This window comes from Argiope bruennichi, chromosome 7, assembly GCF_947563725.1.
Source record: "Argiope bruennichi chromosome 7, qqArgBrue1.1, whole genome shotgun sequence".
In the NCBI taxonomy this organism is placed as follows: domain Eukaryota; kingdom Metazoa; phylum Arthropoda; class Arachnida; order Araneae; family Araneidae; genus Argiope; species Argiope bruennichi.
This window is the reverse complement of record NC_079157.1, coordinates 126,405,766-126,432,722: the sequence shown is the minus strand read 5'-3', so window position 1 is coordinate 126,432,722 and position 26,957 is coordinate 126,405,766. Positions and strand designations below refer to the sequence as shown.

The window sequence follows — 26,957 nt, the reverse complement described above, 5'->3', positions numbered from 1 at the left end:
GTTTGATGTAACAAAGTTATTAAGGCAAACACTCATTTACACTTTATAAACAATAAAATTATTTTTATTTCAAAATGTCATTGAAGAATTTTGTTTTTTCTATGTATTATTCTGGTAATCTATATTTTTTAATAAGTAAGAGAGAAAATCACAAGTTAATTTATTTATAATATATTTATTGCATATAAAATTTATAAATCTCAAAATTCATTTTAAATATTGTAGTTATTTTCAGATATTTCAAATTAATAACAATTTTAATATTATGATAAACAAATATAATAAGATTATTTTCTTAGAGAAAACATAAAACTGCAGATAATTGAATAAAAATAACATATAATATAAATAAAAAATTGGTTCCTTTTAAATAGCATTGAATTTCACATAAAAAAAATGAAAGCATTATCACAGGAAAGAATTTAACAATTTCTGTTATAGGTAAAAAAAAACAACAAAAAAAAAAAAAAAAGAGAAGTATTTAATGGCAGTTTTTGTATATTAGGAAATCTGTAATGGAAGATTCCGGCATTCCTTGGCGATATTCGCCGGAAGATTCTTATCTTTTTTGGCTACATCTGAAGTTTTGGATTCTTGCAACCTACTCTGAAATGTGTTACGTTTCTCTGTATAGTAAGCGTGTGTAATTCGTTAAACAATTTTCGATCGGATTCTAACACGTTCGGCTCCGAGATTCACGTCTTCTACAGATCAGATATTTTAAATCAAGTGTGTCACAATTGATGGCATGTCGCAGTATCACACTATTGTTCATCTTGTAGCTGGAGGGTAAGGGATCATATTTTCCTCGTCAAATTATTGTACCTTGATTCTTTTGTTTCAATTATAAATAAATCAGAACTCATCCATGTCAACTTTAGCACCCAATCAGTAATTTCTGCATTTTAGAATTCACAGTTTACTTTTTGATTAAAAGCGTAGCATATCGAAGATGTTTCAGTTTTAACTAATGTTAGTTTATTACAATAGATATACAATTATTGAAAGTTGCGATTTTCATTTATTGTACGATTAAAATGAATTGTTATAAAAATTATTATTTTACTAGAAATGAAAGTTGTTGAGATATGTATATATAATTCGGACAAAATTATTTGTGTGATTTTACAAAATTCTTTTATTTAATATGTACTAAACTGCATGATCACCTATTTAAGTTTTTGTCATTAATTAATTGCTATCTTCAAGGTAATAAAAATATAAATATATTGTGCACTGAATACAAGTATTCAACTCATAGAAACAAGTCTCTGATGCAATCTCATTTTCATTCGCGAAGAAATTTCATTTCTATAGTTTTGGCTCAAAAAACTGTTTTTCATTAGTACTTCTTTCACTTTTCTTTGTTCACTGAAGCATATTGATATCTATTAACTATCTTTCTCTAGCATTAAGGAATGACAGCTTTTACTGCTAAGAGTAGCGATTAATCCATTACAGTAATAAAACTAGTGCATTAGTTATGATAGCAACAGCTAGTTTTTATGATGGTACTTCATGTTAAATGCTATAGATATTTTTTTTGTTGTTCATTAGTTCTATAGAATTTTTAGCTGTTGATTTTAACCCACAAGTTATTAAAATCATGTTTTAATAGAAGCATTAGTTTTTTTTATTTTTGTTTTAATCATAATATATTCAGATATTCCATGATTGTAAATGATTCTATTGATTAAAACTGACTTCTGTTTTGGATAAAAAATTAAAAAAAAAAAGCAAATATGAAAGAAAATTCTGGAAACATTTCAATATTTTTAGAAAGAAAAAGCACGAAGAATTAAAAAAAAATATTAATATATTTCTTTATAATTTTTACTAGTTTTCATTCTAGCTGATTCATCTTGATCTGATTTGGATAACCATATTGAGCGGGGAAGCATTTTTCTGAAACTAGATTATTAAAGAATTCATTTTTAAATTGTATAGAGCAGGTTGATACAATTAATTAAAATTCTGGATATTTCTTTATATCTCGGAAAATGTAGTAAAAATTGAGATGTCTGCGCAATTTAATTTAGTGGACAAAATGTTTGTCCAAGATCACATAAAGATTTAATTTCCTAAGTGAATGAAATTTTCTCTAACATTAAAGAAATTTAAATAGAAGTATTTTAAATTCAAAGCAAGAGTAAAATTAGTTTTTTTTATAGATATTATATTTCCAGTGTCAGAAGGAGAGATATTTGCTCTACAATGGCATTGATTTGCTTTGGTTTGAAATCTAAAAAGGAGCTTCTTTAAGTTTACAACACTATCATCAATGTTTAGAGTGGCACAATCATCAAAATAGCTGGAACTCTGTAGCAAAAATAATGTTAAAATAATATAAAATATTATTTGTCTTTTAAATCATTATTTTTAGTAAATTAAAATTATAAATAAGTAATTATTTTCATACTCTTTCTAAATTATGTCTTATAAAATTAACTAACAGTGTTATTAAAAGCTTCTTTAATCAATATGTTTTCATTTCTTTTTAATGCATAAAAGTGACTTAATAAAATACTTGAAAAATTATCTGTTATTATTAGTTAGTTAATAAAAACATTTAATTGCTATGGTAAATTTTAAGGAAATAATGACTCATACAAATATAAAATTAAAAATTGTTATTTTACAGGAATATGACACAATCAGTTAAATGAATAATTAATATTCTAATATGGTGTTAAAAAGTAATTATTCTTTTATTTATTTATTTTATAACTAATAAGATTTGTATTTCTTACAAATTTATTTATTTTGCAACTAGGCTAATGTCATTTGTTATAATTGGCTATCCTGTTACTTTCAAAAATCATAGGCTGAAATCTGTATCTGATACAGTTCTGAAACTTTAGCTTGAGAGCACATATAATTTAGTTATACTGTTGGTATCCATGTATAGTGAAATTACTTTTTATTTAGTTTGTTACCATTAATTTAAATGCAAAGATAAATTTTCATATATGTAATGAAGTTTGTTGCAAATTGATGAAAATTTTATACTATCACATTTATAAAAAAAAAAAAAAAAAAAAAAATAGAAATTTAAACAGAAGGAAATATAAGCACTGTTAGAAAATCTTTATTATTTATTATCATTATCTATCAAATTGTGATTGACAGAATTTAATTATATATAACAATAAAATGTTCAGTTTAGCTGAATATTTTTATCTTTATTTATTTGCAGCCTCGGTGGAACAGCTGGTGCTATAGCTACTTGTCCTCTGGAAGTTGTCAAGACAAGGTTGCAGTCATCAGTTGCTAATTTTGGATCAGCTGCTAGCCATCAAGCGCCTGTCTCATCTTTGCCTCGTTTTGAATTTTGCAATTGTGCCACTTATGAAAGATTTTCACCCGTGATTTCTTCCGAAGTTGTTTCGAGGCAACCCACCATTGGTATTTGGAGGTGTCTTAAGTAAGTGTAATCCTCATTTTCTTAATTTATTGTATAAATTTCTTTATTTGTTTAATTAGGCGTGATTTTTCATAGGTAAGAATTGTTTCATATTTTGTCCTATTATATTTATTTTTTCTGTGTGCATTGCTTTTAAATTTGAATACATTTATTAAAAATTTTGTCTGATTATATCTATTTTTGATGTTCTGTACTATCATCTTACTTCTCTTAAAACTTGTATCAAAATGCTTTTTTAAATTGCTGTACAGTAAAAATCTGATTTTAATTAATATTGTGAACAGATCATTTGTATCTGTAAATCATACAAATTCTGTTAGAATGATTTGATTCAAAGTAAATTTGGAAGTGGTTGGTGTGGCATATGAAATATTTCCTGAATCAACAGTTCTCTGAAATTAGTGGATTAGATTATATGTTACATTTGCTTTCATTTCTGGAACTTAAAACATTAAAAATTTTACTCTATTCTACTTTTTAACTGGAATATATCTGAATACATCTATCTGTAAAAGAATGATTTCCATGTGTTAGATATTTGTTTTTATGCTCCCATCTTACTATTTATGTTGTGGTAATGTCTTGCTAATATATTAAATTTTTTTTTTTTCATTTGAATGAAAAGGGCTATTGCCTACAAATAATTGTAAATTATAGTTTTAATAATGGATTTTAAATATCGTATTATGGAAATTAGCTTATTCTGATTACTTATAGAATTTCCTTTAAATCTGAGAAAAATGATTGTAATTAAATTTCATGACTATTTTGTGAATTATAATTAATTAAAGAACCAAGTGATCAAGAAATTAATATCTGTAAAAACTTAAAATATGAAAAAAAAAAATAATAAAAAAAATGTGAAGAGAGATTTATTCTCCATTTTATGAAATAATTTTATTTTGTATTTCTTATAGTGTGTTCCTAAATTAAATTAACTGTATTTCTTTTATGTAGTACATGATGCATTTTTTACATGCTGTTTGATTTATTTTTGCTTTTTGATAAGTGTACAATGTTTAGTTATTCTAGAGAATACATGCATAATTTATAAAAAAGTTTTTTTTAATAGTTAATGCATTTTTAAGATGGGTATTCCTGATTAATGAGTATTAAATGCTCAGTATGGTAATAAACTATTCTCTTTAGAAAATAAATTTTAGAACTATTTAAATATTATTAAATTTTAGCTTGAATCTTTATTGAAGTATTTTTTAATATTCTAATTTGTAATTGTGATTTAATTTCTGGTACAATTTATTCTAATTAAAAGGGATATTTTTCTCTCTATTGAAATGATAGAATAGTTTTCTTTTGCAATTACTAAGTAACAAGGTTATAAGATTCTCTGTTTTTCTTTAAAATATTTTAAGCTCTTTCTGTTAATATGTTTTTTATAATATCCTAATTTTTTTTAAACAAATCAGTGAATAAATTCTTTATTAATTTTTAATACTTTCTAATTCTTAATAAACTTTTTTTTGGATAATTTGTCTTTTCCTCTTTTGTTTTACATCAAATTTCAACATGCTTTCAATTAATTAATTGCTGATAATTTATCTTTATGTATTATTTGTAAAGTAAATTAAAATTGACTATGAACTGAAACTTATATTTTATAAAATAAAATTTGAGTTAAAATAAACTGTTTTCAATTGCCATTTATTTTTTCTACTGAAGAAAAAAATGAAACTGTATGATTTTATTAAATTAGGGATTTATTGATTTCTTTTTTAAAAACTATATATTATATGATAACTAAATTCTTCTTTCTTAATCAGTTGACTGTTTAGTAAAAGGAAGTTGATATTAAACTTTCTTAATTCATGAGATTTTACCTCTGATTCTGCATTAACCATTGACTGATTACTATAAATTTACTTGAAATATTCCAACTTTTAGCATGTTTTTCTTAATCCTTTGAATATATCCATCTATTTTTATGACATTTTCTAACTGCTTGCTTGCAATATCCATTATGAGTGGCTATATTTCTCTCGACCTTAGAACTTATTTACACATACTTAATGTAAAATACCTTTATTTGTAAATTTTGGTTTGATATTAATGGTATATGAAAATTTAAAAGCACTTAAATATTTTTTTAAATACACTAAGTTTTGTCTAAATATAGTTCTGAGGTGGTTATATATTTTGAGCCCATAATCATTGCCAAACCTGCTTTTCCCAAATAGTGCTTCTTTTTATTTTTTAGGCTTCATTCACTGGGTCAAAATGAGTTAAGTTTGAGATGTTTTCTACCACTGTGTCATCTATTGCAATATTTTAGGTATAAAATATATAAAACCATTAATAACTTTCTCGTAAAAATTATTTATACTAGTTGTATTTCCACTGAACTAACATTCCTAATTATTAATTTATTTTGAGAATAATTAAAGATTATTAATGCTATACACAAGCATTCAATTTAATAAAATGATTTTTAAATTTATATGTATTTAATGTGGAAATTATGATGAAATTATTCTTTTCTTTCATTTAATTTAACCATGTTTGGTATAAACTTAATAAAATTTGAAGTAAAATAATGAAGTATCTACTTAAATAAATTATGAAGTATTTTCTTAATAGTTATATTTCTAAAAATAGGAATGTTTTATCTATTTCTTTAATTGAAATTTTAGTAACAGATACTACTTCCCTCACTATATTGCCTTGTAGCTAATTTTAATTATGTGTGAAACTATCCCCCCCCCCCCTTCCCCATCTTAAGTTAAACATTTCAGAACATCTATAAAATTATTATTTTTCTACAAAAATAAGAAACTCGTTTAAAACAATAAAATGAATATTTTTTAATTACTATTATTAAACTAGAACTATTAAATTGACATGAATTGCTGGCCCCCCAAATTCCTTTAAAATTAGACTTATAAAATATATGGCTAACTTAAGATACAAATAGCCACTGTTTATATATCTCTTACTGTGGTGGATGTATTGAGTTCTTAAGAACAATTGTGTGATTTTTCTATTTCACTGTTTTTTATTTTTGAGAAGTATAAATTCAAAATATTTTTATAATCAAATTAATGTAGAGAACATTACATAGTATAAGCTCATTATTGGAGTATTTTTATAACATTTCTAATATTTATTGCACTGTTATAAAACTTTTTGAAGTGGACATTATAATATTACTAAGAATATGAATTTAAACTGTGAATAAATGTCAGTTCTTAAATTTGATTCATATTTTTTTCAGTAATTACATGTAATAATATGATGAGTATCATAATAACATAAAATTGTTTGTTAGAAATCCACTTTTGTTATTTGGAGTTTAAAATCAGCATTATACATGAAATGTGAATTTAATATAGTATGGGCATTTAGTATTTCTAAAAGTAAGTAGTTTAAGTTAAATGAAATGTTAAGATACTCAATTGTTTAAAATTCAATACATCCATTTTGTACTATTATTTTTGAATAAAATTTACAAGTAATTGAATACATAGATTTGCTATGCTTTACCAGTTTGCACTCAGGTGGCAAATCAAATCTTACATCTTTGTTTATTTTTAATAATTGATTTTTTTTATCATTTTTCATAATTTTAAGATTTTTAAAATAAATTTTAAAACATTTTATACAGAATTTACAGAATAATTTAACTAATAATTTTCTGTAAATTTTATAGTTCATTAAATATGTATTTTTTCTGTGTCAACAATTAGTTTCTGCTTATCACTGTCTTATATTTTGTTTTTGGTGTTTTTTTAAAAAAATGTCTGATAAAATTAATGAAATATATTTCATGATAAACAGAAGCAATGTGATTAACAGAAATTGTTTCCTGAGATGCTTTGGTAGAGTATATCTTTCTCATCTAAAATTGGCTCATAAATTAAATTTAAATCATTCAAAATTTTTAATTTTTGGCAAAATTTTTCCAATTGCATAATATTTCGAGAATATTCAGAGTTGATATGTTGCATGTGTCCTGTCATCTGTGTTTGTTTAAATCAGGTGGGAGATGTTAACAAAGCGTCTCCGGGCAGGCTTGTGTGTGATGGATCATACTCTTACTTAATATTTGCCTTTAATATTTCGCTGCCTAAAATTGGTAAGTTTTCTCACCATGGTAGGTTCTTCCTCATCCATTTCCTTCTTATTTTCAGGCTTTTAATTCAAATCCCAAATGAAATGACGACCAATAGTATTCAATAGATATTTAAAAGAAAAAAAAGAAACTTCTAACGACAGTTATTTGTATTCGCTCAAGGTTATTTAGATGAATGGTTTACTTCATTTTCTGTTAATAATGCTTTAAGTGTGTATGTATAAATCATATATTTCATATTTTTGGTGAGTGCATTCATTTCTCTCTACTTCTAAAATGGTTAGTTTGTTAAATTTATGAAGTATATATGAAATGGTTAGTTTGTTAAATTTATGCAAGAGTTTTTTTAAATTCAAAAAGTAAAATAATAAGTAAGGAAATAATGCTTAGTTTATAATTTTAAAGCAGTTGTTCAGTTTTCTGTGGCTAAATTAAATGTTTATAAGAAATGAGTAACATTAAAAATTTTTAGTAATTCATGTCTAAATTATATAATTTCTAATAAAATGTAACTAAAATTTCAAATTTCTGAAATTAATAGCATATGTTGGAATTTTAATAAGATACAGGAATCTGATTTTTTTTATATATATTTATTGGGTGAACCAGTTGATTGTTTGAAACTTTTTAACTCCAGACCATCACCATTAAATTTTGTTCTCATGTAATAAAAGATTTTCCAAAATTAAAAAAAAAAAAAAAAAAAAGGCATTTATTAAATATGTTTTCAACTTTTGTAGAGAATTGTGATGATCATTTTCTTTTGATAAATGAATAAAGTATGTGAGCGTTGAGTGTGAAAGTTTGATTTTTAAAGAGTAGAATTTTGTCTCTTCTGATTTTTTTAACATGAAAAATAAATATTTTTATTTTTATTTCAAACAGTGCCATTGCATTGCATGCATAGTTACTTCATGTTAACTTAGCTTTTTATGCTTACAAATTTGTTGAAAATGCATTTAATCATAACTTATTTTAGCTTTCTAGTAACTGCATATTTGTTTTTTTTTCTGTGTAAATTATAAAGTTTTAATGAAGAATAATTAAAGTTTAGAAAACATTCTTATTATAAAAAACATTATTAAACGCGATTTTTTGAACTTTATCTCAGTTTTTAAAAGAAATAACCAGTGTTAATATGCACCTTTGTGGCCAGTTAGTTCACTTTCAATATTTATAATAACTACTAAATTTATCAGCCTTTAAAGAAGTTTTGCATATTTAGTAATTGATTGTTTATTTATTATCTTAAATTACTGACTCAAAGGAACAATTATTTATAAAAGACAAAAGATAGAGTTGAAGAATCAAAGTATTTTCCAAAAGAATGTGCAGTTCAGAGAATCTTAAGATAAACAATGAGTATCTGTGAAATTCAGAAAAATTTAGTAAAAATTAATCAACAAAAATGAAAGTTTTCATTTAAATAATATTATAACCTTATTGACTCAATCTCTTGATTTGATCATACCTAAAATGAAAAGGTATGGATAAAAACATTTCAAAAACAGTTTATATATCATACAGTATGCAAACAGTATCAGTAGAAAATAATTTTCTAGATTTTAGACAATGTAAAGATCTTTTTTTTTTTTTTTTTTTTTTTTTTTTTTAATGTTAAGAATATAATGAAGTTTTTCAAAATTAACACACTTGGGCATTAAGAATGTGCTTGTGCCAAATTGTGTAGTTCTGAATCTGAATTTTGTTATGTATAGAATGCCAACTTTAATTCTGGCATATATTGGCGTTCACCATTGGAATGATAACATCACTGTGTATACCTTTCTTAATAACATGTAATCAGTTTGACTTCCACTCAAAAAGTAGTTCCTTTATGATGTGGGTAACTAATTATTTTACTGTTATTCCTCTAGTGTTATAGATTTAAAAATCAGTTTTCTATTTTTGTTTGTAAAGAAAAACTTCATAAACATTATAGAAAGAATACTTTAGTAAAGCATTTATAGCATAATATAACGATAAATGCACTTATGTATTCTTATAAAAATAACATGAAAAAATTTAAATAATCGCAGTATTAGGAATAAAAAAAATAAGTAAATTCCAAAAATTTATAAAAGGAAAAAACATTTTTAACTTGATAAATTTAGAATGTTATATTTTTTTAAAAAAAGTCCTGGCTTAAGAGAAAGCAAAAGGAATTAAAGTTTATATATAAAGGTTATCTATTAAATACTTCTTGGTAAGATTCTATAATAAAAAATAAGTGTTATCATCATTAGAATTTAGTTGTTATCTAATAATCATTACACTGTTGTTTTCTGTAATCTCTGTAATTGTAAAGGTCTCAAGTTTTAATATTTTTTCTGAGAGAAGATAAAAACTTCCTAGATTATATAATGTAACATATATAATATTATATAATTTTGCTAAATAAATGTAATCATTGAAATATATATCTTTAATTCCCATGATATTAGTGTTCCAAGGTTACATAAGGGAAACATGGACTCTAATTTCTCTTTCATTTACTCTGAGTGGAAACATGAAAGCAGATTAACTATGTTACATCTCTTTTATTTTAATGCAGAATCAATATAAGATTTTATAAATCATTTGATGAGCTGGAGAGAATAGACAATACCCTATGTATGTGTTCCATAGATAGCAATACTATAAACTGGGTACTTTCTTCTAGAAACAACAAATTTTTATTTGGAATGAGGGTTCAAAAATACCATTTTAGGGTTAATCATATTAGAGCTGAGGAGTATAAAATAAGGTGTTCTAAAATAGTTCTTTTTTTTTATTAATTTATTCTTAAAAAGTCCTTTTGAGTTATAAAAATTGAAAAAAAAATCTTGTTAAATGAGGCATTTGAAATTCTACTGGAATTTCCAGAAAACTCGGATATTATTTGCTGCTGCTAATTTGGATTTTTAGCTTGGTTTTGTATTTAGGCTAAATTAAAATGTAATGGTTTATTATAATTTATTATGCATAATTAAATTAATTCAAAAGACAAAGAAAAATTTTAAGAATATAAATAAATACTGGGATATTGCATCAGTTAAATAACATGCAGGAATATTTTTAAAATTTATAAGCTCATAAAAATTTTAAAGCTGCTACTTCCTGTTATCCAACAATTTATAAGTTTTAAATAATTCTTATATTTTTGTATTTATCAAAAAATAAATAAAATTATGATTAGATTAGTTTGATTAAATGATCTTATATATAAATTATTCTATTTTTTCAGAAGGCAATTAGTGCTCAACATTTATTATTATACTTGCATTGATAAACTTTGTTTTTATATGTATGAAATGTCTTGTATAGCAAGAATTTAAAAAAAAAAATTGAATCAAACCCTGTTGACTTATCAGATCTTTTGATTACAGTGGTTGATAAAAAGTCCAAATCTTATGCAATTTGTTTCCAAAAATAGTTTTTAAGTATTAACTTTTGCATTGCACAATCAGATGAAATGTTTGAAGTGTTTTATTGCTTGAAAATGCAAGAGTAGATATTTATTATCTCACATAGATAAGCATTTTTATTTTATATTACTGAAAAACTAAGCGAAAATACTGTTTATCTGTTTATATTCTATGTTTATTTTTATCAAATATGTGTTTGTTCTATTTTGAATGGTTTAATTTAAACCATGACATAATAATCATGAAAAGTTCATTGGTTTCAATGTAAATTGTTCTTAAACCAAAGAATCCAATTATGAATATTTATTTTTATGTGTGTATGAACGAGTGAAGCAACTATTTCTTTTCTTTCAGGCACATTGTTGAAACTGAAGGTGCTAAAGCTCTGTTTAAGGGTCTGGGCCCTAATCTTGTTGGTGTTGCTCCTTCCAGGTTAGTTTTTATTCTTTCTCTTTCCTTTCAACTTTAAAGACTTTTTTTTTTTTTTTTTTTTTTTTTTTTAAATCTGTTCCAATTTTTGACTTTTAAAGGGATGCCTTGTATTTATCCTGATTTGAAATATAATGTTCCAAGTCATTTCAATTTTTACTAATGAATGAAAACTTTATATTAAAAAAATAAAAGAATTAACGTGATCCTATTTTTTTATATTAATTATTTTTATTTTTAAGTACAATATCAATGTCAATATCAGTAACCAATTTTTACTATACATGGGTCACCTAAATCATACTCAAATAATGTAAATGAATGATTTTGCAAAAAATAGTAAATGTAACTGCAAATTTTTTTATATCTTCTCTTTTGGCATTTTTTGAAGCTTATTATTTTTTTTTAAGAGAGAAGTGAGAAATTGATTTTTTTTTTTATGACTGCTTAACTTATATTTCATATTCTCACGATACATCATGGCATATATGCATGATTGAAATCATAGCATTTTATTACTGTATATAATGTTTAGTTATAGATATTTGCATTTTAAAAAATTATCCTTTTTCAATGTTTATAGTTTGGGGGAGAAAAATCCTAACTCTTCTTAATTCAAAATTCTTAAGAAATCTATTAAACAATTCTTACATTCCCTAGTTTCTTGAGTTGGTGCCTTGAAAATATTTAAAATATCATTTCATCTTTGAAAATTTGAATAGTGCTCAGGTTAGACTCTGCTGTAATTTTACTTTTTTCATTAAATTTTCTAGTGCCTTATAAATATTTACTAAAAATGCCTGTCTATTATACAGAAAATTTTATTAAGAAAATGAAAAATTAGACACGTTATGAATAATATTGACATTTAATAAAAAAGACACCATGAATAGTTTATAAAAGATACTACAGTATAATATTTTTTAGTAATAATTTTTTAATCAGAATAGTAATAATTTTTTTGAGTATTAATATTTTCGTCTATTCTGTATTATTTCCAAACATTTAATTTTTGGGGGCTTATATGTTTGGCATTATTGAATTTCAACAATGCAGCATAGGTTTTATTTTAATGAAACACTTTTGAATGCAGTACTAGAAAGATAACTATGTGTAACATTATTAAATTATAATTAATAGTGAAAAATGATGCAAAATTATATAGACATATTATTCAAAATTATGATTATATTTTTTACTGTATTCTTATAAATTTATATAATTTATTCATATGTAATTTATTTGGTTTCTCTTTTGAATAACCATTTTCTTTTATTTTAGGGCCATATATTTCTGCACCTATTCCCATACAAAGAATTTTTGTAATGAAAGGTTAACACCAGATACTCCTATTGTTCACATATGTTCAGCTGCAAGTGCTGGTATGTATTGTTGATTTCTTTCATTATTTAAATAATGGAATTTTAAATTTTATGTGTTATTCAAAATTTTCTATTAATTCTTTTGTGACTGTCATCACCCATACGCCTTCTATTCATTTTCATCTGTTAATAAATATTATGTGGGAGTATTATCTTTTAAAGCAGGGGTTAGTGCTTATTCTCAAGCTGTTCTAAATTATTATATATAGTAGACTCACAACTTTCTGGCCTAATATGACATGACTTAATAGTGATAAAACTACACGATTAGTCAAAAGTTCTGTAAATGCTGACTTCCTTCTTTACTCATGCCATTAAAAATATTCTTTTTATATCAAAACTGTTTTCTTCATATTTTTTTAACATCTTGTATAATTTGTAAATATTTTGACTTCATTATATACTTTAAAATTTAGTACAGATAAAAAGGAAATCCCAAAACATAGTATGCATTTTAAGATACATTTTACTATCACTAATTTAACATTTAAGATAATTTTATTATCTAATTTTAAAATCATGTACACTGAAATATGAAAGTATGCACTTTTAAAGTGATCAAATGTAGATTGATAATTTATATTTTTTAGAAGTGTTGACATTTATTTTACTGCTCATTCATTAACATTCCCTGTTATGGGAATATCCAACAATGAAATAAGATGAAAATGCAATATCCTAGTTGGAATAAAAAGAAAAGGCAACGTAGAACTAAATTTGAGTTTTTTTAAAGTACACTTAGAATACAAAAATAGCTTTGGTAAAGACTATCACATCTTTTTACTTGTCCAAATTTTTGAAAGTGGTTCTTATTCTATGCTTGTTTGAACAAAAATATGCAAAATTAAGTGTTTATTTCAGAACAGGGGTATACTTGATTGAGGAACAAAGTACTTGTTGTTTTTACACATTTAACTGAACTTGTTTCATGTTTGTGTGGCTGAAATTATGTAATTAATTTTTCAATCCATTCTTTATGCACTTGTGTTTTTAAATATTCTGCTTTTGCATAAAGAATATATTATTTTTAGAATTATTAATGAATTGATTATTTGAATTAAACTTTGTCTAAATATGAGTAGTACCATTTGGTATGGGAAAAGAATTGCTTTCAAAAATTTCATTGGATTTACAGCAGTGAGTTATAAATTAAACAGAAGGGGGGGGATCCATTTTTTATTGTAAAACTATATTATTATTATTATTTAAAAAATTTCTGAAATTAACTGTTTTATAACCATATTTATTTAAAGCAATAAACTATTTTATGAAAATAATCATTTTCATATCCAAAATAATATGTTGAATATTTACAAATGCAGACACATTAAAGCTATTATGAGAATGAAATGGATTTCATCCCCCCCCCTGCACCATAGTTAGTTATATCAGCACTTTCAGAAACAAAATTAAAAATTCGAAGATTTTATTTTATTGGCTTTTTTTTATTTGCTGTTTATATTTTTTGCAAATATATTCCAAATTTCAATTTTTGAATTCAGTTTTATGAACAAAAAGAGAACATTTGCATCTTTGATAAGTAAAATCACAAAGTTTATCACTTCAGATATATGTATTTGTAATTGAAATTTGGAAAAAAATATAACAGGAATTACGTCAAAAATATTATCTGAAATTATATATAAAATTGAAACATAGAAAATTTAGTAAATTGTTTGAATATGATGGTGTAAAATTGAAGGATTATTTATTTTCATGTGTGTGTGTATCCCCTCCCCCCTCCTTGAATATTTTAAAATCTGCAATACTTTATTTCTAAGCATCAAACATTGTTTTAATGTTGAATTATAGAATGATAATTTTATCAGATGGAAAAAGAGGGTTATTTTTTCAAATTTATTTTATAAAAAAAATTTAAAGTTTATTTCAGTTTAAATTTTAGCTAGAAATATCATCAGAATAATGTAGGCAATAGTTTGATTGTAAATTGAAGTATACAAGTATTTAATTTAATGGTGTAGAAATATTTAATTAAAGAAGTCATTGTTTGAAATTGTAATCTCTTTTAAAATATGTTTGAACAAATGATTAGATTTCTTTTAGGTAAATATCTTACTTGATTCTTATGATTGTATTCTTTCCTCTTTCTTTTTTTTAGGTTTCATGTCTTGCTCATTAACAAATCCCATCTGGTTTGTTAAAACACGCCTACAATTAGATCAAAGGTTAGTACTGCATTTCTTTTTCTTTTTTTCCTTTTTCTCTTTGAATAGAAATAAACCAATTTTGTATTGATAATAAAGGATAAATGTTGTCAAAAATTAAATGAAGATTGACATATATTTTTAAAAATAAAAATTAGGAACTTTATTTACTGTATTACCTGTTATTCCAAAATTGTTCAATTTGCTTTAGTGAATGAAAAATAATTGAATTTTAACTCATTTTATTTAAAATTTAGATTTTTATCAAGTTTCTAATGCTTGCTTGTAATATGTAAATATATCAGAGACTTGGTCAAAATAATTGTACCTCTCCCTCCTCCCCCTATTTTTTGAAAAAAAAAAGTGTTTTTAATTTATTGACAATATTTTAATAATATTTATATTTATATATAAATGCTAGTAGTTAAAAAATTGAATCGAGATTAACCGTCTAGATTTAAAATCTGGACTAACAGACTATTTAGCGAGGTCAAAGGTAAGCTTATAATAGAAAAATTATTTTGCAATGGAAATCTTTCTTAGAATCTACTTAAAACAAATTTATAATTTCTTGCTTTTTTTAAAAAAATTTCTTATCTTTTACCACTTTTTAAAATTTATTTGTATAAGAAAAGATTATCTTAAAGATTAAATGTACAGAAGCTCTATAAAGACATGAATTCAGAAAAAAGGAACTAAAAAATAAGGCTCTTAATTGAAGAAAAAAAAAAAAATCTTGTGTTTAGTGACAAACAGTGAATTCTGAGGGAAAAGCTGATGTGAAAGAAAGCCGCAAAGAAAATAGTAGACAGAGCTCCCAAATTCTAGAGAAATATAGCTCCCAAATTCTAGAGAAATATTCATCTAAAGAAAATGTTTTCCCACGTCTCAATAATTTCTTGTATGTTTGAATCTTATATTAAAAAAAAAAAAAAAAAAATGAAACTGCTTGTTATACCAGTGTGACTGAAGCTCTATAGCAAAGTTCAAGTTGAGCCCTTTCAATAAAAGACCTGCAGGGGTGTTTGTGCTCCGGGGAAACCCCGGAATTCCGGGGATTTTGAACTTCAATACCCGGAAATTCCGGGGATCGTCGTTCAAAAGGAAGTTGGAATAATAATGAATTATTTATTTTGATCTGGGTAATTTTGTTTGCTTTGAAAGCAGAAAACGCAAGGCCAGTGTGTGTGGTGAAAACTTTTCCTTTCTTTCTCCAAAGGCAGTGATAATGCGTGAAAAGGGGGAAAAAACTTCTTTTTTGTTCTTTCCTTATTGCGAGTTATGACTCATTCCCCCGGTTCTCGGACATTCTCTTCTGGATTCTTTTCGGCAAGTAGGCGCGGCAGAAAAAAAAAGGGAGAGACTTCGTTCGACCAGATGTGCGATCACGTGACCTGGGTTCAAAGGTCTTAATTTTGCAAAATTAATGGTTATTAATTTTGCAAAAAAAAAAAGTAATTCATTGACCTTTTATAAGTAGGTCATTCAATACTTCATAATTGTAATTTTTCATTCCCCCCCCCTTCTTGAAACTCCAAAATGTCGGTAGTAAGTCCGTAAAAGTTTCAGGGGATTTTTTGCGGTCCCACAAACACCCCTGGACCTGTAAAAACATGAGCACGTGCCCACACAAGCACAGAAAAATAATGCTTTGGAGACATGCCACAAATGTCCATTAATCATGAAAGTAACATTTACTAAAATATGCTAGTGAGATACATTTACAATAAAATATTGGCTTTCCCTTTATATTTGTTGTTCTACATACATATAAATTTTCCTTTATTGTCTATCAATACAACTTTACTATGTGTCTTTGTTTAAATGCTATTGATTTCTTATTCTTGTGTAAATATTTGGAAATGCATATAAAAACTAATAAGGCTGTAGTTTTGATCATTTTTTTTTCTGTACATTGATTATTTCATTTGTGGTTTTGTATCATATTTTTGGATTTCCTCTTTTTTGCCTTTTGATCAGTCACAACCCATTTGAAGGGTTGCTTTGAAGGTGCTTTTTATCAAAGATCATTATTTGAATTACTATATGTATATTAGAAAAGTAGATTTTATCATAGCTTACAACAATCCAGCTGTATTTTTGCTACACCGGGTAACTGTAATTTAATTTAAAAGAATTATCATTTTCTCTTATATATATACATATAACTCTTTTGCTTTTGTAAAAAATCCAGCTGATAATTTAAGTTAAATGTTTACTATGATAATATAAACAAATGAATCTTTTGTTTATGTGAAATAAAAAAAAAGTTGCATTATACTCTGACTGCTTAATTTCATGATCCTTGCAGTTATTCAAAATTTGCTGATTGTGATGTTAATAATCTTCAAAATAAAATAAAAATGTTAAGTTTTTTTGAAATGTTGTTTTTATGAAAAATTGTTTTAAGTTAAGGATTTTCTTTTTATCCAAGTTTGGTATATTGTAGATGATTTTTAAAATTCAGTTGCATTTTTATATTAATATTCATGAAATATTTATTCATGTTTATTAACTTGTGTCACATTATTGAATAATTGCATGCACATTCGTTTTGTTTCTAAATGCCAGTTGCAATTGAAAGTGCTAATTTACCATTTGATTATTATCTGCTTGTGAATTAGATTTTATGGCTCACTCTTCTGAAGGGCATTGTTTTATGGTTTAAGAAATAATATTCCGATTATTCATGCAATTAAATTTGAAAAGTCAGTAATATTTATGTAACAAATAATACAATTAAAACAAATTATTATAATTATTTTAGGACTTACGGCAGCGTTTCAACCATTCAGTGCATTAGAGACATCTATAATTCCAAGGGGATCCTTGGCTTCTACAAGGGTATTACTGCTTCCTATTTTGGTATCTCAGAAACTATAATTCATTTTGTTATATATGAATTTATCAAAGCCAAGCTGAAAGAAAATCGAGTCAAGAACTCCTACCAGTCAGACAGGAAGTCAACTAGAGACTTTGTTGAGTTCATGTGTGCCGGTGCAATTTCGAAAACGTGTGCTTCATGCATAGCATATCCTCATGGTAAGTTTAGTTATGTTGTATTGCTCTTCAATTTCATTTTTATCAGGATTATGCTCGCTAACGGTATATCTAGACGTTATGGGTGTCCATTGAGTATTTAATGTGAAAGTCTTTAAGATACTAAACTTTTTAATGTCTTTAATACTGTTATAATGTCATAATCATTCTTAATAATACTGTTAGTTGATTTTGCATGATCTTGTAACTTAGAATAAATAAATAATTTATTATTTACATTTGATTTCAGTACAACTTAAAAATATTCTTTTTTAATTGATGGTATGGCATAATAATTGTTGTTTGACATAGCTTATTTTACCAGTGCACATATTAATTTAATTTTCATATTAATGATGAATAGCATCGTAGCAGAATCCATGCTCTTATTATAATTATAATATTTTGTGTCAAAGTTTGCTCTGATTCCCACCAGGAATTAGTTCTTGATCATTCTTTTCTCAAATTGTTAATTTTAACCTATGCTTTATTTATTTTTTCATTATTGATGCTCGATGCAGAAACTTTCTACATTTCGTTTTCTTAAAGTAATGCAGTTGTGTATCAAAGAGTTGATACCAGCTCTAAACAAACTGGAACACTTTTGCATAACATAGTAAACTTCAGCACTTTTGTTTTTACATCTGTCTAAATATATTTGTTTTTTAATTTGCTTAATTTAGATATTAAATTATATTGTATCTTATATTTGACTATATTTTTGAGACGAGACAAATTTCTTATAAACACATTTTTGGAATTAAATTTTGTCATTCTTGAGATTGAATATTTTCTTTATCTAATTATTTTTTTATATTTTTAATATCTTGAGCATGTTTTGTGTAAATTTATTCATTTTATTGTGCAGTTAATAATATTTATTTTATTTATGACTGTTTATATTTGGCATAATTTATTAGTTTAAGAAGTTCAGATTTCTTTTATCTTTTTTACTTTAAGTCCTCATCATGTCCAATTTTTTAAAATATGTTACAAATAAACATACGAGATCTCTCTCTCAAAAATGGTTTACATATTTAAATAATTTTTATTTGAAATTATGTTAGATATTTACAAATAATTGATGCACAATTAAATAGATAAGCTTATTGGTAGTACATTATTTAATAATTTTATTTGAAGTGGTATTTGGTCTCGTCTTGAGATTTCTTGAGAATATAATAAATTTGAGAGTTACTGTTTTCATAATGAATGGTGCCTTGAAGTGTGATTATATAAAATGTTGCCCAAAGCAAATGTCAAAACAGTTCTCTATTCGAGTCCTTTAATTGCAATCCTTATATTACCCTCCCCACCTCTTTTCGAAAAAAAAGTTATGTAGATGGGATTTGAAGTGAAGTCTAAATAATTATATATGCAACTTTTTTTTAACTAATAAGGCTCAACAGTTGGTCAATGCATCTTAAATATTTGAATTAAATTTAACTAATCAGAAATGAAGTAGAATTTCAATGGTTAGTAATAAGTTTTGAAAATATCTCACACAAAAATAATTGTCAACTGTAATGCTTAAAATTCAAAATTTTAACATCAAGTTTAAGTTCTAACTCTCATTTTTCCAATGATATTTTTAGTTGTGCAATTTCTCTCCAATTTTAACTATTTAAGGAAAAAAAAACTTTCATGTATGATTTGAAACAGTTGTTGAAATTTAATTCAGACCTTTTTTTTTTTTTTTCTTTTTTTTTTACACTTCACCTAACCGTTCAAGATTTTTTTTTTCTTTCTGTTGACAAAGGTTATGGTATCTCAGATAATTTCTTAAATGAGGAGTTTTACTTAAGCAATGAGGCTAGCAAGTAATTTTTGGTATTGGAATGAAGAATTCTTCCTTGTCTTAAGCATAGTAATTTTTATTTCAAGATTAGATTTTTCATCTCATACATATTAAATTACATAAACCATGTAGGATATTTTCATAATTTCAGAAACTATTGTTATTTTTAACCATTCATGCATAGTTATTGACATAAAATAATTAACCAAAGAACTCATCTAAAATAACATAATTTCAGAATGGACATGAATTTCATAAAAATTCATAATATCCTTAATTTATTTAAGCTTAGTGACAAATTTTTAGTTTGAATTTTGGTATTGAATATTGAGCAAATGAACTCAATGAAAAACAGTTATCTGGATATTTGAAGTACATTAAAAAAATATAAAAAATAACACATCTCAAAGGCTATTTTGAAAGGTTTATTTTCATACGCACTACTAATATAATATACTAAGCTAATATTGAGGGGATTGGGGAAGTGCTAAGATTTCTTAGTTTATCTGACATGAATTTACTATGAAATAAATTCATTTCAATTCAAAAAATAGGGAAAGTATCCAATTAATAACTCTTTTCCCTTTCAGTACTTCTTCTATTAAACAGAAGTGGTTTTTTTTCTAATAACTTTTATACCTGCCACTTTTGTTATTTATGAAATTTATCACCAGTTCTTCTTATATGGTTCAATTGATAATGAATTCTAAGTGATCTATTAGACATTTCTTTTTCTGCTGATGGATGAGAATGTTTAGTGAGCAGAAATGATTTTTCGAGCTTAAAGAGCTTAAAGTCCAATTTCATGTTATGTTTTTACCTAGTTTATCATATACTATTGGCATGATTTGTTTATATGTATGATGTAGATATTTTTTTATTGATAAAAGCAAAGGCAAATATATTTTCAAACATTCATGGTTCGTTTGTCTGTCAGAAATGATGTTTGCGTAGTAGTTTGAGAATTAACCTAGATAATGGAATAAATAGAAAAAGTTCTTGGCAATAATAAAATTACTTATTAAATTAAAATAATTTATTTCAAAATTTTGCACTTTCTGGTAATGGCACCTAGGGTGTTTGTCCCATTCTAGTTATGCTGTTGATGCTGCTTTATTGCTGTGTAGTGTTTTTTTAGGAATTAGAGGTTACAAGTCATAGAAATATAACCATTTTTTTAAAAAATTAGTCATTTCAAATGTACAATAGATATTATTTAAAATTTCATATTATTTTATGTTTTGGAAAAACATTAAAATCGTAATTACTTGTACTTACCTAGTGAGAAACAAAATTATTTAATTGACATGTGATGTGAATTCACTGATTTTCTGTTTAAATTTCAGAGGTGGTACGAACAAGATTACGCCAAGTGGGTGACAAATACAAATCATTCTTTCAAACTCTGTGCTTGGTATTTAAAGAAGAAGGACATCATGGGCTTTATCGTGGCTTAGCCACACAACTGGTTCGCCAAATTCCTAATACAGCCATCATGATGGCGACCTATGAAGCAGTTGTTTACTTGCTTACTAATTACCCCTGTACAGTTCCTGCAGTGCCTGCTATACAAATGTGCAAAGATGAAGAAACCTACTAAGGAATGAGTCCTAGTTGAGAAAAATTGAACTTGGTAGTTAACTATCATAATGTTTTTTGTATATAGAGTTTATCATATCATCTATGTTCCATATGCATTGTCATCAATCATGAATTCAATATATACTATACAAGATGACATTTTTACAATGTTCTTGTATATAAGTCAATAAATACATTAAGGTATTTATAAATCTATTTAGAGTAGTATTTTAAGTCTCCTTTTTTAGGCATATGCATTTGCAAAAATAAATTGAAAGTTTTTTTCTTTTAATATCTTGAAGTTTTTGACATTTAAAAATAGCTGGAATTGGATGATATCAATCTGTATAAAATACTGCGTTGTGATAAATGAACTGCAGTTTGTTTGGTGCTTGTTATGAATGTCCTGTGTACATATATAAATGTTTAAAGTTATTTTTATATATTGAATGTATGTAATAGTTTATTTTTTCTAGTCGTACAAACTATATGAACATTGTGTTATGCTCTTTAAATTGTTAAAAGTAATGAAATGAAATACAAATTACATTTGGATTACAATAAATGTGAAACTGTCTTTAAATATAATATTCAAATTAGATTGATTTAATTTATCTTGTAGATAAAATTTTCCATTCTGAATCCTAGAATTTCTTCAGAAAAAAAAATATCTATTAAGTTTTTTTTTTTTTTTAACCAGCAAGAGGATAATTTTTTTCATAACTAAATTGAATGAAACTTTTGAGTAAATATATTTCAGTTATTTATTTGTTATTAAAAATGTTCTCTTTACTGCATTTTGATTGAAGAAAATCAAAATGAAAGAAGAAATGTTTTTACCCATTAAGTTTGATGTAAAAAAAGTTATTTTGTTCTCAATTTGTCATTTACTAAAACTTCCTTTAAAAATGTATATATTTATGTAATATAGAGCTTAAAGGATTTAGTCCTTTTGTATAGTGTACAGATATTTAAAGAAATAAAAAGAATTGTTTAGATTTCGGAAGTGCTCACTTATTATTTTTTGCAGTATATCATTTTAAACATATGAATTTATAGCATTTAGATTTATTTGTCTGACTAATGTTCAAATTTTAATTTCAGATATACTTTTGGTTGTTTTAGACACAATGAAACAAAATTTACTAAAAGAATATACTGCATATTAAAGTTTCATTCTATATATATATATATATATATATATATATATATTTCATTTTATGAATTATAATTATCAGAAGTTTTTTTATTTGGGAGAAAAATAATGTAATTTTCACAAATTCCTACTTTATAAGATAGATTCTATATTTTTATTTGCTAGAATATTTAAATTTATATATTAAATTGCAAAAACTATTCAAGTATTAATTTCTAATTGCATTGGGCTTGTAATTTTTGCTATTTGGATTCATAATTGTCATTAATACAAGCATTTGGTCTTAATTTTCTGCACAAATTAATTGTATTAATAGTTTCTAGCTGATTTCTTTATAAGTTCAAACTCAGTTACTGAAACTTTCTAAGCAACATGCTCATTTTATTTGTTTCATTTAATTATCAATAATTTGTGATCTATAATTCTGGATTAATTTTATTTATTAAAATACACAGTGAGAAAAATGATTAATATAATAGTTGAAACATTTAAAAACTTATTTTGCAGGATATAGTGCTTGAGTTAATAATCCAGTCTATTAAAAATTATATAAATAAATGACATTGTCAATAAATTTTAAGATTGGTCTGTTAAAAAAATTAGGTTTGCAATACATAAATGTATTAAGTCTAAATAAGAACTATGTGCATCTAATATAATTTCAAAATTTCCCTAGTTAAAAGAGTCATCTTAAAATTTGAGCAATTAAAATTCAAGTTTGACATCAGAAAAAAATGTTATTTGCGATGAATTATTTTAAAGCAACATAGATTAATTATGGATTGATTTATGTACTTATCCTTATTCTATAAAGCATTTATTTCCTCACCTTTCTTGTTTGCAAGGCATTTCAGGTCAAATGTCTAATGATAAAAGATTACAGAAAGTGTAAACAAGATTTGACAATTTAATGACAGCATTATCTTAAATAAATACTAGTATTTTCTCATTGACTTGCTTGCAATTCAAAATAATAATACTTAAAAAATAGAATACTGTCTGTTGTTTTTTGCGAAATATTGAAAACCCACGCCAAATGTTGAGAATTCTTTTCATGAAATGATTTGCAAAAAAGAAGTATTCATCATTGAGAAATGCAGCTGGAATAATGATTTTTTTGTTATGCCAATGATTTTGGTCAGTGACGATTGAAATAACCTCTGAAATATCTACTTCTCATGGCGGTGATTTAGTACGTCTCATACAATAAAATTTTGTGTTTTACTGAACTAAAATTGACTTTTACTTGTCTTAAATAATTCAAAACATAAAATACATGCACAATTTTCTTGCAAATTTTTATGGAATTTTGACATTTTAAAGATATTTAAATCTAATTACAAAATCCTTACAATAAAAAGTTATTAAAAATATATTTCTCTAAGCCCTACAAATATTCATTTTATCACACAATAAATTTTGTAATGCTGTTTTATTTGAATATAAGCATATATTTTAGTGATAAAAGAATAAAACATTACATTTTATGTTTCGGCCTTTTTTTTTTTTTTTTTTTGCGCTTATTACAGTGTCACTGTTTGTTTAAAGCAAGGTAAATCGTCTCTTTTGAAACAAGATTTCAAGTGCTTGCGATTAGAAAGGATTTTTACATTGGATATTTCACTATGCCGATATGGTTATTATGAGGAGAATTAACAGAAGAGCAGTGTGTTCTTACAGTAAATCGACAACTCTGAAAATATACATGTAAAGAAAAAGAAAATCCATTTGAAAGTTGAAAACAATATATTAAAACATCTGTAAAGCATTATTTACAATTTAAAGTATACAAAAATGCAGAACTTGGCATAATATCATACACATATAAAATTATGATCTAAAAAATACACACTTTTATATACAAGTGAAACTCATTCTTCAATTTAAAAAAAATATATATATTTCTCCAGGGAGAGTTGACTCCCCTCCCCCCTTCCAGTTCAAGCATTTTGTGCTGCCACCTGCCCAAAGAAGTTCGCCTTCTCTTTGAATGCAGCCTGGCGCTTTCTCCTCAGCTCTTCTTCCCGCTTCCTCTCCTCTTGTTCGGCGCGAATCTCCTCCTCGAACTTCGAGCTGGCAGCTTGCTCGGCTATCTGGCAACATGAAGAAACAAGGTGATTAAGATACAGTTCCGAATTATAATTATCCGGTTTATTTAGTTATATTAACATCCCGTTTTAAAGCAAAATGAGGGCTATTATGGGATGGACCTCGTCATTTTGATCAGATGACGAGGTCGACACCTGAGCTGGCACCCCCTTCTCCAAACTTCCACACTAAACCAGCAGGAGGATGTTTAGTCCCAACGGATTTAACGTGCACCAAACCCGCTTACACGACGGTTCTTAAATGGAATCGGGTCTCGAACCTGAAACCCTCCGGTTTGGAAGTCGAAACCTTACCACCAGGCCACCGCGGCCCATTATTATCCGAAGAGGATTTCAAAAAGCCCATGAAAAGATATTACTATATTTAACTTTCCAGGCAGCGTACTGTAGTAAATGGGTGGCAGTGGTCTCCTTAAAACTTTTTTGCATACTCTCTAATAAAGGAGTTATCCCCTGCTCTCCACAAAATATTGTGGACCTTGAGTAAGGCAGAGAATGCCTTGCATAGGATTTGCGTACAATAGTTATGAAATATTAATCTTTGGCGTGAATTTAACATCTTTATCGTGCGACTTTTGGCGAGTTTTTTGGCCATTCATCTCTCGCATGCGATTAATACACTCATGTCCAAAATTCAGGTCACAAACATATGAAAAACTATTCACTGTGTTGCCTCGAAATTTGGTACAGAGGTACACTACAATGGAAGAAAAAACATAGACACATAACAACATGGAAAAGATTTTAATTGAGAATTAAGAAACAGGGTATATCAAAAAGTGTTACATTATGAATCAGAGATAAAGCATTTATCTCGGGAAACGCCTGTCTAATATGGAGTGTGACCACCGTGCACTGCTATACAGGTTTCAAAACGAGCTTTCATACTGTTTATGAGGGTGTCAATAAATGCTTGGGGCAACAAAGCCCATTCTTCCAAAAGCGCGGATTTTAACTCTTAGAGGGTATTAGTAGGGGGATTACGCAGTGCAATGGCTCTTCCGAGACCATCCCAAACATGTTCAATAGGATTGTGATCCGGAGACCTCAAGGGCCAGTCCATACGTCGAATATCCTATTCCTCAGGAAAATCATCAACGATCTGGGCTCTGTGTGGACGCGCGTTATCGTCCATAAATATGAAGTCTCGGCCAAAAGCACCCCGGAGCAACTTTACATAGGCTTCACGAATCTCATCTCTATAGAGATGTGCATTGACAGTACCCGCATTGATAGCGAGCTCCTCGCTCTCTCCAGATGAAGATTTGACGAGTGTCACTCTGTGTGGTAAATCTCGACTCATCACTGAAAAGAACACGCCCCCATTCTTACTGTGCCCAAGACTGCTGTGTTAGGCACCACAAGAAACGAGCTTTTCTGTTGGATGCAGTCAAAGGGACGCACTCAACTGATCGCCGGGCATAAAGGGCCCTCTCTCTAGACGTCTGTATACTGTTTGTCTAGAAATTCTTATTCCAGACGCAGCAGCAAGGTCAAGAGCAAGTTGAGGAGCCGTTGTCAGCCTATGCCGTCGTACGCTTAATGCCAAATAGGAATCCCGTGCAAGCGTCTTTGTTCTCTGACGGTCTTGGCCGGCCTTCCTGGTTACAGTACCACTTGTTTGGAATTGATTCCGCAACCTGGATACCACTTTCGGCGCCACTTGTAATCATCGAGCCACCTCCGCTTGAGACTGCCCAGCTTCAAGACTGCCAACGGCTCTCCATCTCAATGAATCGTCTAAATGATTATGAGAACTCATTCTCACTGGAAACATGTTAAATTTTTTGTTTTAATTCAATATTCACAAAATTGCAGACAAAAATCCCAGATGCCTAAACGGTCTAATTTCAGTAGTTCCTCAAAAACTAACGCTAAACAACATTTTATCCCACAACAAAGGTTAATATCGTGTTGCCGGTCCTTCACAATGTATAAAATATAATTTGTTTAAATTTTACTGGTACCCATTTAGAATTACTTTGAAAAACACTTTTGTGACTTTCATTTTGGACATGAGTGTAGTATCCGAAAAACGAATCTGTGCTTTAGGCACGTTTTCATCAACCGAATTAAGCCAAAATTTGACATAGCATTGCAATTGCAGTCACAAAATCACTGACCGAATTTGGAATATTTAAGTTATTGAGTTTTTGAATGATCTCATTTACATGCTTATGAAAGGACACACCGACAGACAGACCCTCCATAGGTGCCTAATACAGATGCTAAATCTGTGGACCGAATTTTATCCATCTAGTTTTTTTCGTTTTGTAATTATCGCGTTAGCTTACATTCGAACAGCCGGACAGACAGGGTTCCTTTGAATGAAATTTGCTCAAAATTTGACAGAAATCTACAAATGAAAGACCCAATTTCAT

At 26.6% G+C, this 26,957-nt stretch overlaps 2 protein-coding genes across 3 annotated transcripts in view; one reads left to right on the top strand and one right to left on the bottom strand.

Moving 5' to 3' along the window:
* The first annotated feature begins 616 nt into the window (after nt 1-616).
* On the top strand, nt 617-22,310 carry LOC129975039 (solute carrier family 25 member 36-A-like). Of its 2 annotated transcripts, XM_056087910.1 has the most exons (8): nt 617-789; nt 3,197-3,424; nt 5,640-5,714; nt 11,273-11,350; nt 12,629-12,729; nt 14,849-14,915; nt 17,662-17,936; nt 21,078-22,310. In XM_056087910.1, exons 1-8 carry the CDS (start codon nt 749-751, stop codon nt 21,329-21,331), a joined length of 1,119 nt encoding a protein of 372 aa, XP_055943885.1. In that variant the 5' UTR covers nt 617-748; the 3' UTR covers nt 21,332-22,310. The 2 variants fall into 2 exon arrangements, with proteins under 2 accessions (XP_055943885.1, XP_055943886.1); XM_056087911.1 differs by lacking the exon at nt 5,640-5,714 and having other exon boundaries at nt 619-789.
* A 1,885-nt stretch (nt 22,311-24,195) lies between these two features.
* LOC129975739 (EF-hand domain-containing protein D2-like) overlaps nt 24,196-26,957 on the bottom strand; it is a 63,267-nt gene continuing 60,505 nt past the window's right edge. Inside the window, exon 4 of the mRNA XM_056088924.1 lies at nt 24,196-24,561. Coding sequence (XP_055944899.1) covers nt 24,409-24,561 — 153 coding nt within the window. The 3' untranslated portion in view covers nt 24,196-24,408. The remainder of the gene's footprint in view (nt 24,562-26,957) is intronic.